Source organism: Malus domestica, chromosome 06, assembly GCF_042453785.1.
Source record: "Malus domestica chromosome 06, GDT2T_hap1".
Lineage (NCBI taxonomy): Eukaryota > Viridiplantae > Streptophyta > Magnoliopsida > Rosales > Rosaceae > Malus > Malus domestica.
In genome coordinates this window covers 24,502,402-24,517,899 of record NC_091666.1, presented here as the reverse complement: position 1 = coordinate 24,517,899, position 15,498 = coordinate 24,502,402, and the positions used below count along the sequence as shown (strand labels likewise).

Below are 15,498 nucleotides of genomic sequence, written 5' to 3'. Positions count from 1 at the left end.
GAACAAGTTTGTAGATATTCATCAGGAAAATTTAGTGATGTACAGTCAAGATTACCATCAACAAATTTAGAAATTTTAGGAATAATTAATTCACTTGAAGCATTTTCTTTATTTTTACATAATGAAGTATTTACGATTAAAACATATTATCAAAATATAGTTTCTCATTATAACAAGATACATGCTAATAAACAGGCAGCCCGAAGATGGGTTAATTTTGTTGATTCAATTACAGGAAATGGTTTTAAACCAATTTTTGAACATATAAAAGGTAATGATAATACATTAGCCGATATCTTATCAAGATTAATTTGTTGAACATGTATGGAATATCATGGACCATCATCCTCAAATAGCACAAGACCACAAGGTAGAAGAGCTCCTTTCAGTAGCATAATGATGCATCATCAACCTCCACCATTCAATGGATTCTAAAATAGCATAAGCAGACCAGCATCACCACAAGTACCTACTTTCAACTTTAATTGCAATATTGTTGATGGAATCAGAAATACAACTCTGAGATATAGGTCAAAGGTACCAGGGTTTTCTGATAGGCAGCATGTTCTTTTAGATAATTTTTGGAATATCCAAATCAAGCAGCCAAGCATGAGGTTAGGCCATGAAAAATTAATTAGAGCCTTGCAATAAGAGTTTGACAGCTTTAATTTTAATTCAGCAGTATATTCATTCTCTTGAGCACAACATTCAAGTAATCTCTAGGGACCATGAGTCATTACTTGGTAAGTTTACCAAAATGAACCAAGAACTCCAATCTCTTAGAATGCAGCAAAAGGCAAGTGACACCTTGAAAAGAGAATTGAAGATATGTTTAGAAATTGATCAGCATAAGAATAAAGGAAAAGAGGTTATTGAACCCATAGAATAAGAGGCTAATGAGCCCATAAAAGAAATTAAGATTGAGCTCCTAGAAGAAGATATTGAAATGGAGCAACATCAAAATAATGAGTAGCATCAGATTCTAAATGACAAAGAAAAACAAGAAAAACATGAAAGTTTTCTTAGGAATATATCTTCAGACTTAATATTAGATGATATTTTATTAGAAGAAATTTCAAAAGAAAATTTGAGAATAATGCCACCAGATATGTAAAATGAGTTCCTAAGCAGAGTATCACAGTCCATGAAGGAGTTACAATTACAATTACAATGTGCTTTGTATCAGTCCATCTTTGATCCAAAACCAGGGATGGATATTATTACAAAGATGTATCCACCATGTCTTTGTGATAGTACAGAGAATTGTGTTTGTAAACCAGAGGTTAACATAAATGTGGCCAGGATTAATATGAGAGATTTTAGACCATGGCATTTTAGTTATGAGCATCAGAAAAAACATAAAGTGATAGAAGTTACCCCTGCCTTACTATTAGAGTTTGGCTATCTAGATAAAATATTCATTAACCATATTTCCTAATTAAAATCATTTCCTAAAAAGCTTATATAAGTAGTAGAAGATTATCTAGAAAAGTGGAAAGAAATTTGCATAAGTTTTATTAGTAGCCCTCCAGATTGGTATGTACATATGCATAAGGAGAAAGCTAGGCATATAGTCATGATTAATGAAAAGTCCTTTAGACCATCCCCTATCTCTCCACACAAGTGGACTCCTTCATACAAAAGTATTCTAAAATTTCGAGGGATCCAAATGTTTGCCTTAGATGAGTTTGAAGATTTTAGGTATGATATGGTATTAGTAGCAAAAGAAGAAGAAATGTATATTTACAGCATGATAAGGATCAGTCATCAACCCTATTGGAAGCCTCAAAAGTTCAAAGAAGAAACAGCAGAAATGTACTACAGGGTGAAAGAAGATAGAGAAAGAGATACAGAGCTGGTAGAAGGAGACGAACAGTACTGGAACAATTTGACAGAAGAAGAGTTGCATAACATCGACAACATGATGGAAGCATGAGGAGCTAGTAGCAAAATAGCATGAGTTAAATAGCATCATGTAAAATAATGTATTTCCAGACAAAAACGTTAATATCATTGTGGACCCCGCTATAATAATAAAAATGGCATAAGAGTAAATAAAGAAAACAGTTTGATCTATTATGGACTTTTCATGCACAAAATGTCCTTTTGATTAAAATGAATAGTGTCAAGCCCTTTTCGTTAAAACTCTCATTTTTCACTCCCCTCTTCTCTCTCGTTCCTTGCCTCCAGACTCCCTCCATGAACCCTAACCCAATAACCCTCTCGCGCAGCCTGAGCCTCCTCTTTCTCTCGATCGGTCTTCAACTTCAATCACTCTTTCTCTCTTAATCTCTCAGGCGACTCACGACGACACGACCCTTCTCACTCTCAATCTCTCATAACTCGCCCTCGCTACCAGCTTTTTCTTACCGTTTCGAGTCTCGACACTCGACAACAAAAGGTTAGCCTCCTCTCTCTCTCAGTCTTCAACTTCAATCACTCTCTATCTCTCTCAAACTCTCTGTCTCTCTCGGTTTTGAATCCCAGGCGACCCGCGAGTCTGCAACGGCGCGACCCTTATCATTCTCATCTCAATCTCTCACACCTCTCCCTTGTCGTCAGTCTTTCATCTCGCCGTGAGCTTCTTCTTGCCGTTTCGAGTCTCGACTGCAAAAGGTTAGTCTCATACTCTCATTTCTCTGCATTTAATTTTGTGTTCTATTTATCTATTGAAATTGGTTTTGATTAGAGAATGATTCATTTCATAATTTGCATTTACTACTTACTCTTGGATTTATTAGTGTTATGAAGTGACTGAGATCTATGAAAGCACATGTATCTGGGTTTCTGCTTACTATGGGCTTCTGCTTACGGATTTTTCCAGATCTGGTATTTTATTGACTAGTGAATTTCACAGTGTGCTCATTTTCAGTGTGATTGTTTCTGGGTTTCTTTTTGCCGTTACTACTCACTTTTCGAATTATTGCTAGAAGGATAGGACTTTGTGACTCCATATCTGCCTTTAAAATTCAATGTGATTGTTTTTCTATTTTCTGGACTTTAATCTTGCTAGAAAATTAAAAAACAGTAGGCTAAAAAACAAATGGCGAGCTAGAACAACTTGGCAATGGGAGAGCTAGAATTGGGCAACTGGATTTTAGTCATGCTAGCAAACTAGTATCTGTTTGTCATGTTTGAGTGTACTACCAGTCCACTGGGAAAGCTAGAACAACTGGGCAATGGATCACTCCCTAATTAGAAACCTAGACAGTTAATTGTCGACTAATTAGTTTCTATAAATAAGTTAAGTTTAGGTTGATCCCCCGCTAATGAATTATGATGTACTTGATACTTTCTCTCCTGCACTTTTTCTGGGGTTTTCCAGAGATATTCTTGCTTTTCTGAGTATATGATCTTCATGACAGAAGGATGCCACAGTTCTTATGTTAGTTGCAGACTCAGAAGCAAGACCAACAAGTTGGGAATGTCCAGCAGCTACATCACCTCTGACTCATTTGGCAGACTTGGCTTGAATCAAACCGCCAATGAAGTGGCATGGCATCACACCCAGGGCCGGCCCAGGCCCAGTGCAAGCAGGGCAACCGTCCGGGGCCCAAAAATATTAGGGGCACCAAAATTATTAGGGTGGTATATTTATATATGTTTTCATAAGAGTATAAATTTATAAAATTTGGTTGAATGACACAGAAATTTAAGTAGAAGAGGTGGTTTGGTCATTTGAAAATAATGAGAGGTCTTGAGTTTAAAACACCACATGTGCTTATTTACTTTCTAATTTTTACAAATTTCTTTTCAGAAGAGTATAAATTTATAAAATTTGGTTAAAGGATCAAGAAGTTTAATTAGAAGCAATGGTTTTTGTTGTTTAAAATTAACAAGAGGTCCTAAGTTCGAAACGCTATGGGCATGTTTATTTTTTTCAATTTTAACAAATTTTTGTTTGATTGTTAATTTATTTTTAGTTACTAGCTAGTAGCTATGTAGCTTGTTATTTTTAAATATTCGTTTCAATTCAAGTCTAATCTTCAACAATGAGTATTACGTAGGCCAAATTTGTAGCGCAAATTTGTAAATTATATGACGTGTTATCAAAATATTTAATTTAATGCTCATTCATTACTAATACATATCAATTAAAGACTCGAAAACATCATTATTTTTTTAGTCCCATATTGACAAGGTTAGTAAATAAGAAAAAACACCTCATGATTTATACAAAAACATTTTCAAAGTTCAAATGGAAAACAAAACTTATCATCTATCTACTTATAAGCCCAGAGTTGTTTGGTTTTCTTCTCTCAATACAAAATAAATTAGTCTTTTTGTGTATCTAAATTATTGAGTTTGAAGTGCTTTTCTAAGTATAATTTTATCAATGTCTTACGTGTAAAAATAAATAATTTTCTTATATGAAGTTTGGGCACTTTTTTTGACGTCGCCCCGGGCCTCAAAAATCTCTGGACCGACCCTGATCACACCTCAAGCTACCAAGCCCATTCTCTAGTCAACGACCATGCTAACAATTTTTCCAATCAGTATGGAGGAGATGCACTAAACAATAACAGACATACGATCAGCAATAGTGGTCTTCACCATTAATATTTTTTTTATTTAATTATCTGTTTTGAGTATTATTTTTTATTGACAAAAAAAAAAGAAAAAAAACCGAACCGAATACAAACCGAGCAGAACCTAAACCGACAGAAAATCGAACCGAACTGAACACTAATTTCAGTTCGATTTCCGGTTTTGACAAAAAACCAAACCAAATGGAACCGAACCCATCCCAAGTGGGATTGTACACAAATTTGCTTAACTAAACTAGATTGCTGATCGAAATAACATTACACTCGTGCCTACTAAATCACGAGAACAGATCAATCCTAATTTACTACAGTAAGTGCGCGGAAGCAGCAAATCAACTTGGAGTGCATAATGGTTTAACGATGTAAAACTTCACCACTTGAAAAAACGTGTTTATACACATTTGCAGTCAAAAAACAATCTACTATTAGTCAAACAAATATAAGAGATTGACGCAAACTCAACTTACTAGACTCAACACTAGAACATAGTCTCGTCCTCATGCCCTTGCCAAAAACTTAGAACATCAATTGACAACAAATTAAAACACGATCAATTAAAACCCCGTTTGACAAAATGCTATACAACCCAGAAAATAATCAAGGACAAATAATTTAGTTCAAAATAAATTTTAACCCAAGTATAATCTAAACGCATTCCCTATGCCAAAAATTAATAAAAGCATTCACGCAATGATATACAAACAATATTAGAAGTATAGAAAGGATAGTTAGGATTCATTGTCCGAAACTGGCCAGATGAGATATCTACTTTTCCAAAGAGCAACAACCAACACAGCTATATGCTCTTAGACACGTATTCATGGACACCACCAAACACATTTTTACATTCACTTGTTATTCAACAAACCAGAATCCTGCATTCTAGAAATTGCCTTCTCAAACTGGCTCCACCTTTGCTCTAACGTCCCAATGTATCCGATCGACATCCTCACCAGCCCCGGTGAGATTCCAGCCAGAGCCTTCTCCTCATCATTCATCTCACTGCTTGTGCTGCTTCCAGAGCAAGACATTAGGGTTTCATAGTACCCTAGGCTCACAGCCATGAACCCAAACTGTGTGCAGTTCTGCAAGAGATTCATGAGCCTATTGGCTCTTTCCTCAGTCCCCATGTCCAAACACAGAAGCCCTCCGTATCCGTAATCTTTGTTTCCCATTGACTTGAGAAGCTCGTGCTGGGGGTGGTCATCGAGCCCCGGATAAATTACTTTTAAGCCCATCTTCTTCATCCTTCCGGCATAAACCATTGCCCTGTGGCAGTGTTCCTTCATTCTCAACCCTAAGTGGGGAATCCTCTCAGCGAGCTCAAATGCCACCTTGGGATTCATTGTTGGGCCCAGGATCATCAGGGAGCCTTGGTGTAGGTCCATCATGGAGTTCACCAGGCTTGCAGGTCCACACACAACACCTAGAAATTTTGATGCCACATATAAAAACAGTTCAGCATTTTTGTTGCCAATCACAAAAGAAAACTTAAAATGGGTTAAAAAATACAAAACACACTAGCGAGAAGTGGTGGGATGGGTTCGATCTAAGATTCTTTCTTTTATGAAGTGACCTAATGCATTGAACGAAAAGTGACAACCACATTAGTAAATAAATGATTGATCTCCTTTATTCAAAGAATAATGCTAAAGGGACTAAATTTCTAAACTAAATTCGTAAATCAATGATGTGTCATCAATAAGAAATAAGCACATTAATCAAAATTTAAATAATGATCCAATCGTCAACAATCATATTATTTGGTTTATAAAATTTAATTTAAAATTTGATCCTCTTAACATTATCCTTATTCAAATTGATGTTTTTTTCTTACCTTTTTCTTTTAATTTATGTATCACATCACATAGAATCTTACAATGACCATAGAAAATAGAAAATTTTAACGAAAAGCTCTCGATACTATTTATTTTAACGAAAAATCATATTTTTACACTAAAAAGTCAATCATGGTACTATTCACTTTACCCTTTATTTTATCTTTATGATTATAACTCAAAGTTTTCAAATCATTTTCATTAATTTTCCTTAGAAAATAAGGAATGAAAAATCAAATCAAGGATCAAATAAAAGATTCTTCTAGTAAGAAGAATACAATTCCTAATTTCTTAACCCGACTCCTTTTTTTATTTTTATTTTTATTTTTAGGTTGCAGATTGAAACTGACACCAAACAAACAGTCTAAGAAAAACACAAACAAACATAAACGTATGTTACCTAAAAATACACAACCCAACAAAAACGAACAGAAACACCTGTCTTGCTATCTCAGTATAGCAAGATGAGTCAAAAAAGTAACGCCCTCACATGTAACCAAACCTATCCCTCCCCACCCTTGCGAAAAGTAGTTTATAAAATAAAACCACTGAACACACGTTTACGTAAAATTTAGAGATGTGATCTTTTAATGTAATTATAGGTGACGCGTTCGGCATCATCGTGAGCGTTATTAGATTTCATATTTTATTAAAGTACTTAGACTAAATTTTTTAAATCACATTTATAATGTATTGTAATGCTGTACGGGCACATATTACTATCAATCCACTTATATTATAAAACATATATTTATTTGGACTAAAAATGCTTGGTGTTGATATGACTGTCATTATCAATAATTTTTGCAACCGTAGAGGGTAAAGAAAATGGCACAAAACGTAAGGAAAATATTTACTATTTTTACCTGCAATGATATCAGCACCGCCGCTAATAAACTTGGAAATGCTGTGAACAACCACGTCAGCACCAAGCTTCACCGGAGAGAGAACCATGGGAGAAAACGTGTTGTCCACCACAACCGTGACCCCCTTCTCGTGGCCGATGCGGCTGAGCTCCGGTATGTTGGCGACGGTTAGAGTCGGGTTCGACATGGCTTCGAAATATAGGACCTTGGTCTTCCCGACCTCGATCGCATTCCTCACCATGTCCAGGTCGCTGATTTCCACAAACGTTGTCGTTATGTTGCAGGCCCTGGGGAAGAAGTGGGACATGAGGGCGTGGGTCCCGCCGTAGACTGTTCTGGCGGCGACGATGTGTTCCCCGCTGCTGACGAGCTGGAGCAGGACGGAGGATATGGCGGACATCCCAGAGGACGTGCAGTAGGCGGCCTCTGTACCCTCGAGGGCCGCCATCTGTCGGCTGAGATTGAGCACGGTAGGGTTAAAGTGGCGGCTGTAGATGAAGAAATCGCGGTCTGCACCAAGCTCGCCGGAGAACATTTTGCGAAGAGTCTCGGGCTCCATCACGGTGAACGTGGCGGAAGCCTCAATCGACATGTTGACACCACCGTGCTCACCAAACTCGTGTCGAGCACTGGCTAATGCCGCGGCTGGGTCTTCCCAGGCCCCAGCTGCAGCCGAGGACAGCAACATAGACTTTTTGGCGGCAACGTAGTCGTTGTTGTCCATGTCGTCGTGCTCGGCTCTTTTCTTGCTGTTGGCGGGGGGGAAGACTAATCCCTGGGATTTGGTGTCAGCCATGTTAGGTGATTGCTAAGGGAGCTTAGGGTTGGGTTGGAGGGAGGTAAATCAAAAGGACAGGAGGAGTTGGTTTGTGCTTTGGGTTCGGGGGAATGTAATATCTTCTATATATAGGTAAACAGAGGCCGAAAGGTACAGTGAATCTGGTCAAATTTTTTTCTGCGGTTAATCTGGAATCCTTTCTGTTACTGTGGTGTAATTAATGTGCATACACGTTTTTTCTTTTTTTCTTTTTTAAGAATTTTTTTCAGAGAAAATAAGAATCACTTACAGTTTTTTTTCATTTTTTTTAAATTAAGGAGTTGTGTCTTTTTAAGATTTGATTAAAGTGATTTAACTAATGGAACCAGATCCCTTCCGGATCTAATAAAACTGAGCATATTGAGCAAGCAGTCCGAACCATTGAAGTTTGATCTAACGGTTACAAACAGGGAGCCCTCTAAAAATTATAATAATTGTAACCGTTAGATCAAATTTCAACGGTCCGGACCACCTGCTCAGCAGACTCAGTATATATGGATCTGGAGGAGATCCGGTTCCTTAACTAATAACTATCTCAGTATTTATAAATTTAAAGTACATTTCATTATTATATATTTTTTCGAATTTATCATTTTTGTTTTTTGATGTGTTTATGCTTTATTTAGTGGAGAGATATTTCCCTTTTGCTAGTAGTGGAGATATTAGTTATTAGCTCTATTATATTTTTTTAATCAAACTAATTTGTTTATGTCCTACAAACATTAAATATTCTCTTTTTCCAAATTGTTTGTTTTCTAGATTTTTTCCCAAATGGTTGGTGATCCAAAATAAAATGTACTGTCTAGTTTTTTCAAAAAAAAAAATTTGTCAAACTGTTTTTCTTTGCTGTTTTTTATTTTTTAAACTTATAATTGATGAGAAACAACTATTAGGTACAAGTACAACATATATGTGTATATTATTGTTGGGTACATTTGAATTTGTAAAAATTGTGAATATGTATGTTTATTTGCAGTTTTGGTATATTTGATATGATACATATTGTTGATATTGTTACATTATTTTTTATTACGTTTGATTTCGTACACATTATATATTAGTTAGAATTCGTGGGATTTGAAAATATTTTAAACAGTTTTTGAAAAAAAAAATTAAAATTGTAAATAATCATTGTGAAATTGTAGGGATTATTGTGAAAATAAAATTGTATCTAACTACGTTTTTTTTAACAATTATCTCTAAAGGGGGAAAGGGTAATCAAAAAACTAGACTATATAACCAATGCTCGGTGGTTCAAGTGGTAAGGAGTTTGTTCCCCTTAAGCAAGGTCTCGAGTTCGAACCTTGTGAATGGAGCAACCATCATTGGGAGAGCTTGCGTCCCAAATGGGGTCCGACCCGGATCGAGGGATTAATCCTCACCTACATGCGCGGGACACCCTAGATTCATCCAAAAAAACTAGATTATATATAGGAATTTGTCTCAATAAGTTGTGCATTTCTTTTTGGCGTGAGATATTAGAAATATGGGGCAGTGGAAGGTTAGCTAATTTTGGTACAAGAAATGATTAATTCTAATAGTGTGGCACCAAAATTATACGAAAAAAGTTTAACTAAATCTCTATAAGGCATATAATTCGTTTGGATGTGCTTCTGAAATGATTGAAAACGCTTTTAGTGAAAATATTTTTAGAACCATTTATTAGTAAAGATACAAATAAATCCTGGAAAAACACTTAAAGTGTTTCCTAGAAGAAACACATAACTAGTGCTTCTTACAGAAATCACTTAAAGTGCTTTTGAAACCCAAAAATATTTTCTCTAAAAACACTTTTAATCATTTTAAAAGCACATATTTTAAAAGCACATCCAAACAAGTCTAAACATTTAGTCTTGAAAATTATACACTGGGGCTTCTATGTATGTTTTTTTATTATTTAGAAATAACGTCATTTTGTTCGAAGTTTTTTCCTTCTTTTTCTTTAGATATGCAAAATATAACCCTCATCTAATCAATAACCTTACTCGAAAGTGTTTTGTTTTTCTAATTTTTGTGGGACGAGAAAAGCAAGTTGGTATCCTTAGTGGTACAAAATGTCGAATTAGGCTCAAAATGTGCACAATCGTGTTTGTGTCCAATTGTGTCCATATGTAGGTTCATAAGTACGTGCACATTAGTATTAATTTGTGGCATGCTTACCGTGCCTGGTTCCATAGTAAAGCACTTCCTTTAAATCATTGGACGTATGGTAAGCTTGAGTTTATATAGCACGAATAGGTGAAGTGTTGGTTGTATCAACTATAAAGGGCATATCATATCAATGGTATGGTATGTATGGGCATATCATATCACATGATTTAATATAAGCGAACAACGAGTTCATAAATGAAATTATAACATTATGACGCAAAAAATTTGTTAGTCATAAGTTGAAGAGGAAGTTATAGTCAAATCTACATGTGAGAACGAAATCTCAAAACGAATTACACTCTCAATTTTCGTATTATAACATAACAACGTTACTTCTGATGAAGTGATCGAGAAAGTGGCATTGCCAAAATTCCAACTTTTGGAGGACAAAAAACATATGTGTTCATGTTTCAAACACACAGAAAAATCTCTCAATGTGTGAAATCTACACGTTTTATTATGGGCTGGCTCTAGTCCTTATCGTAATCATGCTAGAGAACACAAATAAAGCAAACTTGTCACATCCCGACCCGAGCTCCACCACATCCCGAGCTTGACTCTGTCGTAGCACGATATTGTCTGCTTTGGGCCCCAACCACGCCCTCACGATTTTGTTTCTGGGCACTCACGCGAGCAGAACTTCCCAGTGGGTCACCCATCCTGGGAATGCTCTGGCCCCTTTCTCGCTTAATTTTAGAGTTCCTACGGAACCCGAAGCCAGTGAGCTCCCAAAAGGCCTCGTGCTATATAGAGGTGAGCATGTACATATAAGGCGTAGAGGATCCACTTTCCTGGACGATATAGGATCTAACAAATATGATCAGAAACAATCTTATCTAAAAAGACACAATAAAATGAATACAAAAGAGAAAGTAGGTGCACGTAATACCTTGCAGATCAAACTCCTACATTCTTGTTTTCTTCTGTGTCGCCAGTGGCCAAGCCATTTAAGGGTAAGGAGTGGCGGCCGCCACTCCCCTCACCAGGAAACACCATTAGAGAGCTGAGTTCGCCACTCCCCTCGTTGGAAAACCCACTGGTTCATCCTCTGTTTGGGTTGGGTGATCTATTCTGCTGCGCACAGCAGCAGCAGATAACCAATCAGAGACAAAGAGGTCCCTCAGCTACTCCCAAAATCCCAGCAGCCAGGAGCGGTGGTTCCGCCGCTCTGGTCCCGTTGAAAGTGAGCAATTTCGTCTGGTTCTCTGGTTTTTGGTGCTTTGCAACAGAGCCCAGTGCTGTTGTGTTTCTGTTTCCAATTTTTCAAATCCAAGCCAAACGATGTCGTTTGGGACCTGGGCAAAGATTTTTTTTTTTTAAGTAGAACGGTGCGTTTAGTTTTTTTTTTTTTTTAACTAGAACAGTGCGTTTAGTTTCTACTAAAAAACTGATAGGAGGAGACCATGCTTTATTTGTCGTTTAGTAGCACGTGATCATCGAAGACTTGTAATTAACAATTAACATCCTTCTAGTCTTCTTGCCAATGGGATTTTTTAAAGATTTCAAGGCCATAACTTTCCTAATAATTTTGATATGGAATAGGAGCTGATTTCAAGGCTTTGATTTTTCCTTTTGAGTCGGAACTGATTTCATTCTAAAATTTTTTTTTTTTATGATTCTCTAACTCTTATGCATAAGTGCTAGCATTTTAGAATTGGAACTGACAATTAGCACAAGAGTTAGAGAATTATGAAAGGTTTCAAGGCTTTGATTTTTCAAGGTGTTCTGTTTGGCTCTGTTGTTCTCGTCTCCTCCTCTGTTAATAAGAAAGGTTAATTAATTATTAATTAGTGCATGCAGTCTTCTTTTCTTTATGTATGCTAGCTAGTTAAATATTAGTTTACGCTTTGTTAGATGAGGTATTTTTTGTTTTCAACCCACTATGTGTCTCAATTTTAAACAATTGCACATTAACACTATGGTTACAATTTTATACATTCGATGTACCTATGCACCAATTATATATGTACAGTCGACCAAACCACATGTATGTGCTCAATTATTAAATTCGTCATAGAGTACAAGAATTTGAATTTGTTTTCACTAAATTCATCCTAGTGTCACATTTCGTAATTAATATTGATAAATTATGAACGTCATTAATATTTTCTACTATGTAAATGATTTGTTTGTCTCCATAATTTGTTAACCTTGCACCCTTTTAAATCTGCCCCTCCCCTCGCCAATTCCTGGCTTCACCACTGTGTGTCACTCATTTTATTTTACTTTTGCTCCTTAACACATCGTGAAAACGATATATTGATGTTTATAGGAACTAAATTTTTACCATAAATAGTACGTACAATCCTCCATTCATTTTTTTTATAGCAGTTCCACCGGAGGTGGAATAGCCTAACACCCAGTCAAAAAACCAGGCTGGCACCTTGTCAATTCAGTCCAGCCCAGCAACTTGCCTGGCACCCAACCCAAGCTGGTCTCTGGGCCAGCCCAAAATTGACTGATTAAGGAGCCGGGCTATTTTCCTGGCGCGTGCAGCTCACTCGCGAGTGGGCGCGAGTAAGGGACAAGGGTGCAGGCGGCGGGGCCCGCTGTTAGCCCACTTGTGCTTCACCCGGAAGGAGGCGACGTGGCCCTTTCAATGCCGTTGGATTTCTAACAGCTAGTTTTTGTAGACCGTTGGATTTCCAATGGTAAAAAAATTTTAAATTTGACTTTTAAAATGGATCGTCCGATCACAGATCAACGGTCCACGTTTTTTTCACCAAAAATAAAAATAAAAAAAGGCCCAACGGTCAGAATTATGACCGTTGGCCACGTGGCAGCGCCTTGGCTCTTGGATTTGAATATTTTTCAAATCCAACAGTCCAGATTAATTAATTATATTAAAATTTATTAAAAATTATGAAAAAATACAGAAAATTTGTAAAAAAAAAAAAAAAATCTATAAATACCTAACCCTCATCTTCCACCTTACACCACATTTCAATATTTTCTACACTTTCTACCAAAGCTTTCATATACTTTTTGTGTGAAAAAAAATACCAAAAAGCTCATCCTTAATTTTTTTTGTCCATATAAACCATACATCCCTACATCCATCTTCATCGTTTTCAAATCTTGAGATCAAGTGGATGAGATCACGAGGATGGGAAAAACAACTGTTCTACAGTCCCTTATGCGGTTTTACTCTGCAATTAAAGCCCTGTACACCAATGAGTACCTCCGGACACCCACGCCAAGGGACATGCGAAGGCTTGTGAGGAAGGGTGAGATGCGAGGCTTCCCTGGCATGATTGGAAGCATCGACTGCATGCACTGGACTTGAAAAATCTGTCCAAGTGCGTGGCAAGAAGCTTATGGCGATAGAAAATGAGGCAAAAGTATCATTTTGGAAGCGGTGGCTTCATTTGATACATGGATTTGGCATGCTTTTTTTGACCGAATATCTCGTGCAACACGAGTCGTTGGAACAGAATGGACGTTACAATGAATTGATCGCTCAACGGTACACGGATGTGCAAGAGCCATATTGGCACGTAACCCGCCAGAATGACTTGATTGAGCATCAATGGGGATTGCAAGAAGGTGAAGACAATTAAAATAAGCTTGTGGTTGAAGAATAAAGTGTATTTCATGAATTTATGTAATTTTATTTTAGTGTGTTTTTTTTTTTAGTTTATTTGATGAGTTTATGTAATTTTACTTTAGTGTGTTTTTTTTTTAGTTTATTTGATGAGTATGTAATTTTATTTGGGTGGTGCTATCTGCACACCTATTTTTACCTCTCACACACCGTTCTCAATTTTCGACCGTGGGTTTGAATGAATTGAAGATGATCAATGAACAAAGTCTAACAAGGGTGTGTGGGAGGTAAAAATGAGTGTGTAAACAGCACTACCATTTTATTTTAGTGTGTTTTTTTTAAGTTTATTTAAAATTTTATCCGAAATTGGTTAAAAATCTTATCCGAAAATAAAACTATTTTTTTTATTTATTCTTTTAAAAAAATATAAAATATTTTAAATGAGCTGGGTGCCAGCACATTTTGTAGGGGTGGAGATCGTTTGTGCCAACGCATTTTTAGACTGGGTGCCAGCGCATTTTTTTAGGGATGAAGATGCTTTGGCCTATTACTGTTCACTGGGGTCTATTACTGTTCACTTGAGTGGATAAATGCGTTAGGTGCTGGCGCAAAGTCTTTAGGGGTGAAATTGCTCTTAAAGGAAAGATCAAATACTCATTGGTATCCAAACCTATTATTGTATTGTCTTTTTATTATTTTTACCATGTGATGAAGAAATCCCGTCTTTTATAGCACAATATCGTTGTATAAAGAAAAATAATATACACAACAATTTAATGACAAAATATCCCTTTTGTGTTACTCTCTGCATTCTTCCTTTTCGATTCGATTAATTACTGGAATTAACAATATAATTAAAAAAAGAATTGTTATTAGCATTCTAAAAATCTCATTTGGTAGTTCAAATTTTCTTTAATTAGAAAGAAAAATATATTGATCAGAAGTGTAGAATGAAATTTTTAGAATGCTAATAACAGTACCCTAAAACAAAAAAGCAACTTCATTTGGTGAAATTGACCTTGATTTCATTGTAACCTTCTAGGGTTTGGGTTCAAGTCCTAGACCAGGTAGGATTAGGGTTCCGAGGTCAAGGGTCGAGTCTAATTAAAGTCCAAAGATCATGGCCGTTTGGGATGAGAAGATCGATTTAATTTGTTCATTAAAAAATGTTTACATATGACATGAAAAATACTAATTATTATCTGCATACAGAAAATGATAAAAACAAGGGTACGTACAGATATAAAGAAAATGGCAAATAAAATAAATTATGCATGCTGATCCAGAAAAATAATTAAATCATGGATTAATATTTGTTTGACTTTTTCTTTAGCATGCAGTCATCGAATTAAGCAAGACCACGTACTCCCGCTCGTCATGCTTATCTTCTTTCCATGGGCATTTCATGACCAACTGATAAAAGTCAGAGATCATGTCAAAACTTTCTAAAACGCATGCATATTCATATTCTTTAGATGCAACGAAACAAAACCAAGAGAAGAAAGGGAAAAAAAAGGGGAAAATAACATAAAGAAGATTCAAAATCCAAAATCGACACCTAATCAATATATGTGGTACCACAAAAAGCTAGATAGGAAGACAAGATTAGAAAAGTTATGATCCTGAAAAGGACGCGAATTGGAACTTGGCTCGTAAGTTGGATTAATTCACACAGTTTCCCTTTTTTTTCCTTTTTTCTTTCAAGGAGACTGGTCTTTCTCTAGGGTTACATGCA

The 15,498-nt window shown here is 36.2% G+C and overlaps 1 protein-coding gene across 1 annotated transcript; it reads right to left on the bottom strand.

The window, feature by feature from the left end:
• Positions 1-5,261: 5,261 nt before the first annotated feature.
• LOC103437427 (methionine gamma-lyase) lies at positions 5,262-8,335 on the bottom strand. The gene is made up of 2 exons (XM_008375897.4): positions 7,252-8,335; positions 5,262-5,973 (listed from the first exon to the last, which is right to left on the bottom strand). Exons 1-2 carry the CDS (start codon positions 8,045-8,047, stop codon positions 5,396-5,398), a joined length of 1,374 nt encoding a protein of 457 aa, XP_008374119.3. The 5' UTR covers positions 8,048-8,335; the 3' UTR covers positions 5,262-5,395.
• Positions 8,336-15,498: the final 7,163 nt, after the last annotated feature.